The sequence below is a fragment of the Camelina sativa genome, chromosome 7 (genome assembly GCF_000633955.1).
Source record: "Camelina sativa cultivar DH55 chromosome 7, Cs, whole genome shotgun sequence".
Taxonomy (NCBI): Eukaryota; Viridiplantae; Streptophyta; class Magnoliopsida; order Brassicales; family Brassicaceae; genus Camelina; species Camelina sativa.
In genome coordinates, this window is record NC_025691.1 from 15,543,987 (window position 1) to 15,547,392 (window position 3,406).

Consider the following 3,406-nt stretch of genomic DNA (forward strand, 5'->3'; position numbering starts at 1 on the left):
CCCTTACATATTTATACAAACAAATTAATTACCCAATTAATGCGTAATTAATTTTACATGATTCTCGCGTCCTAATTAATCCACTTGAATGTCGGAATCTTTGACCGAGCTCGAGCTGCGAGCTGATTAATATGACGCCTCTCCGCGCTCTCTTCCTCTCTCTGGGCCTGATGGGCCGACCAGTGCTACACCTTTGGCCCGTTTAGCGTGTCCGGTCCAGGCCCTCTGCCTGTTATTCGAGATGACGAATCATGGGTACAACAATTGTCCCGCAAATATTCCGAGCTGAGCAGTTCGGGGGACTTTTGATCTCCAAGCGATCGATTTCGGGAAACTGAATATTCCCCATATCCCCACGATTTGATCGTGGTGAAGATGAGATTTGTCTTCCCGAACAAGCCTTGGGGCCCACCGGGTAGCGTGTAAGCTATAAGAGAGAGGAAAAGCGGTCTGAGACCTTTCGCTTCCCCAGGTAATCATTACTCATTGGTTCCGTGTATAAAGGTAAACTCGCCAAACTTCTCCCTCCTACTCTTAATTCTCAGTTTGCTTTCGTTTTGTCCTGCGTTTTTCTCTCTTTTCTTCTGTTGGTTTCTTTGCTTTCACCGGAAAGTTCTACGACCCCCCTCTATTACTCACTACTTTTACCCGGAAAACATGTCTCCTCCAAAGTCCTCATCGGGTAAAACCGTGAAACCTTTGATTCTGGGTGTTTATGGTCCCCATCAACCGTCAATTCTCTCTGCGGAGAATATAGCTGAGTTTAGAGGATCTACCGGGATTCCGCCTGAGATTGAGATCAGGTTCCCGGAAGCTCATGAATCTCTGGAGAATCCTCCTCCGGGCTACGGTTGCGCGTTTGAGATATTTTTCTCTGCGTGCGGACTATCGTTCCCCCTTCCTGAACTCATCGTAAAGATGATGTTCGAACTGGGCTTTGCTCTCCCCCAGAAGTGCCCGAACTTCGTTCGAACCGTAATGTGTCTCCAGACTCTGGGGGAGCAGTTTGATTACAAGCTATCCCTGGCCGACTTTCTTCAGGTTTACACGGTGAAAACAGGTCGTACCAAGGGCACGCTTTACGTCAATCCGCTCTCCGGGCTGAAGGTCTTTGATGACCTTCCCGAGAAGGACGAGAAATGGCGGAAGTCTTACTTCTTTTTCCCGGTTAACGAACTCACCTTTGGTCACCTCTCGAGTTCGCACGTGTCGAAGTGGACTTCGAAAATTGGTAGAATGGTGTTCCTTGTTAGGTAGAAACTCAATATATATTTTTTTTTGCTTCTTACCCTTTGTAGTTTCCATCTCAGATTACTTCGAGTGCGGGTTGATTTGCCCTATCTTTTGCGAGATTTTCTCGAGGTTCTGCAGCCAGGGCCAGATCGCCTGGGATTCCTTTTCGTGTGAAAGGATTAGGGAGTCCACGGTGAGGCTCAGAGGACGTTTTCTCATTTGCTCCGACCCCATAAGCACTTCGGAGATGAACTATAGAGAAGAAAGGGCTTGTCGACTTGCTGAGAAGGAGGCAAAGCTAAACATGGCGGCGGCTCTTGCCGAGGGCAAAGCTCGCCTTCCTACCAAGAAGTCTGGTTCGTCCGCCCCTGAGGTAGGCGGGACTCCCGCATCCCCTGCTGGCCCTTTCGAGCTCCTCGCAGGTGCAACCGATCCGTCCGAACCTCTCGTGATTGTCATAGCTGATTCTAGTGACGAGCCACGGGAGATCGCAGCTCCCCCCGTCAGCAAAGAAGCCTTCTGGTGGAGTCAGCTCCCAGCGAACTGACTTGTCGAAAAAGAGGAAGAAACCCGAGACTTCCTCATCTTCCCGCGAGAAGAGCCGAGCCCGGACTAGTTCATCGGGGGACGACCGGATTAGGTCCAGCTCGAAAGATAGGGGTCCCTCCTCGGAGAGGAGATCTAGGGAAGTGCCCCCTTCAAAAGAATCTGGAGGCTCCTCCGGGAGGTTACCTTCGAAGGAACTGCGTTCTTCCCCCCGAGGTAACGATAGCCCGAAGTGTTTCATTTTTGTTTCTTCAGATGGGCACTGAGTTAAATAACGTTGCTCAAATATTTCAGCTCGTCCTGCGTCCCCAGCCGACCTGATGAGGAGCTATACTCGGCATGGAGTTCGGATTCCGGCATTTGCCGACATGTCCAAACTAAACCGCGCAAACTTCCTCCGCATCGCAGACAAAATTGGCGAGGTTAGTGACGCCTACACCCTTTTGTTTTTTTTCTTTACTTTACCACCTTCATCGTTTTTAACAAGCCGTGATTTTCCCAGCTGATGATCGAGTTTAACTCCTCGGTGGATCAACTGTTCGCTTCCCCCTCATCTTCCGAGGTGAGCTTTCTTAAAGAGAGAGTCGCCGACCTGGAAACCCAGGTGGCGGAATACTCCAAGTTGGAAGCCGAAAATGCCGACATTGTGGCGAAGGCCGAACAGATCTGAGCTCGGATGAAGAGAGCTGAGGTAGAGGTGCTTGACCTCAGGGTTGCCAATGAAGACCTCCGGGACAAATGGAAGAAGGCGGGGGACCTTTACTTTGAGGCTGCTGAAGATGCGAAGGCGGTGAAGAACAGGCTGCACGAAATCGAGCTCCGTAATCAACTTCTGGAGGCTGGCAACAGCTGCGAAATTGAAAGGGTACGGAGGGAGGAGAGGCAGACAATGAGGCGAGCTCTTCGCCCCTTGGTTGAGGATCACTTTCGCGGAGAGGGGGAAGCTAGCTCCGGCCAATATCCGAGCCGCTGAGATCAGGGCTAACCGGATGCTGGTCGAGGAGATCTTTAGGGGAGAGATCCAAGATATGGAAGCTGAGCTCGGACTTCTGAGAGCTGATGAGGAGGAGGCTGACAGAAAGGTTTCGCAGGTAACTCCCCGTGACCTCGACCTTTCTGCATTTTCAGACCTTTTGACGGATACGCCCGAGCTTTTGTGCGACGAACATCCTTTGAGTGTCACAATCGACGAGTCCGACACTAATCTCGGACAAATGTCGAAGCAGGGGATGGACGACTTCTTGGCGAATACCAGGTCGGAGGCGGAGCTTGCAGAGATGGGCTTGGTCCTCTCCGAAGTGGCATCGGATCCTCCTCTCCCTACTCAATAGTTTTTATCCCGGGGTGTCTTGGCACAAGTTGCCCCCCGTTTGTTATTTTTCTTTTTGAACTTATTTCGGAGTTTTATGGGTCGTGGTGACCACTCCGTACTCGCGTATTTTGGGNTTTTTTTTTTTTTTTTTGTGAACCATTGTTCATAAAAAGTTTCGGAAACTTTTGATTTTATTAATATGGATAACTGGACTCGAAACGGGCTGCCTATGTACCCTTATCGGGATCAAGCTAAACGTAGTTCGATACAATTAAATTAACCGTAAAAGAGTTTAAGATGTAAAGAGTTCCAGGA

General features: G+C 49.9%; 1 protein-coding gene across 1 annotated transcript; it reads left to right on the forward strand.

Annotated features, from left to right (window-relative positions):
- LOC109125449 (uncharacterized protein At3g60930, chloroplastic-like) lies at positions 658 to 1,780 on the forward strand. The gene is made up of 2 exons (XM_019227077.1): positions 658 to 1,198; positions 1,299 to 1,780. Exons 1-2 carry the CDS (start codon positions 658 to 660, stop codon positions 1,778 to 1,780), a joined length of 1,023 nt encoding a protein of 340 aa, XP_019082622.1.

Bases quoted from the DNA above. Each gene is read 5' to 3' on its own strand.
- LOC109125449 (XM_019227077.1), top strand. From the start codon at position 658: ATGTCTCCTCCAAAGTCCTCATCGGGTAAAACCGTGAAACCTTTGATT. The intron at 1,199-1,298 runs GTTCGCACGTGT...TACCCTTTGTAG, and splicing joins CACCTTTGGTCACCTCTCGA to TTTCCATCTCAGATTACTTC.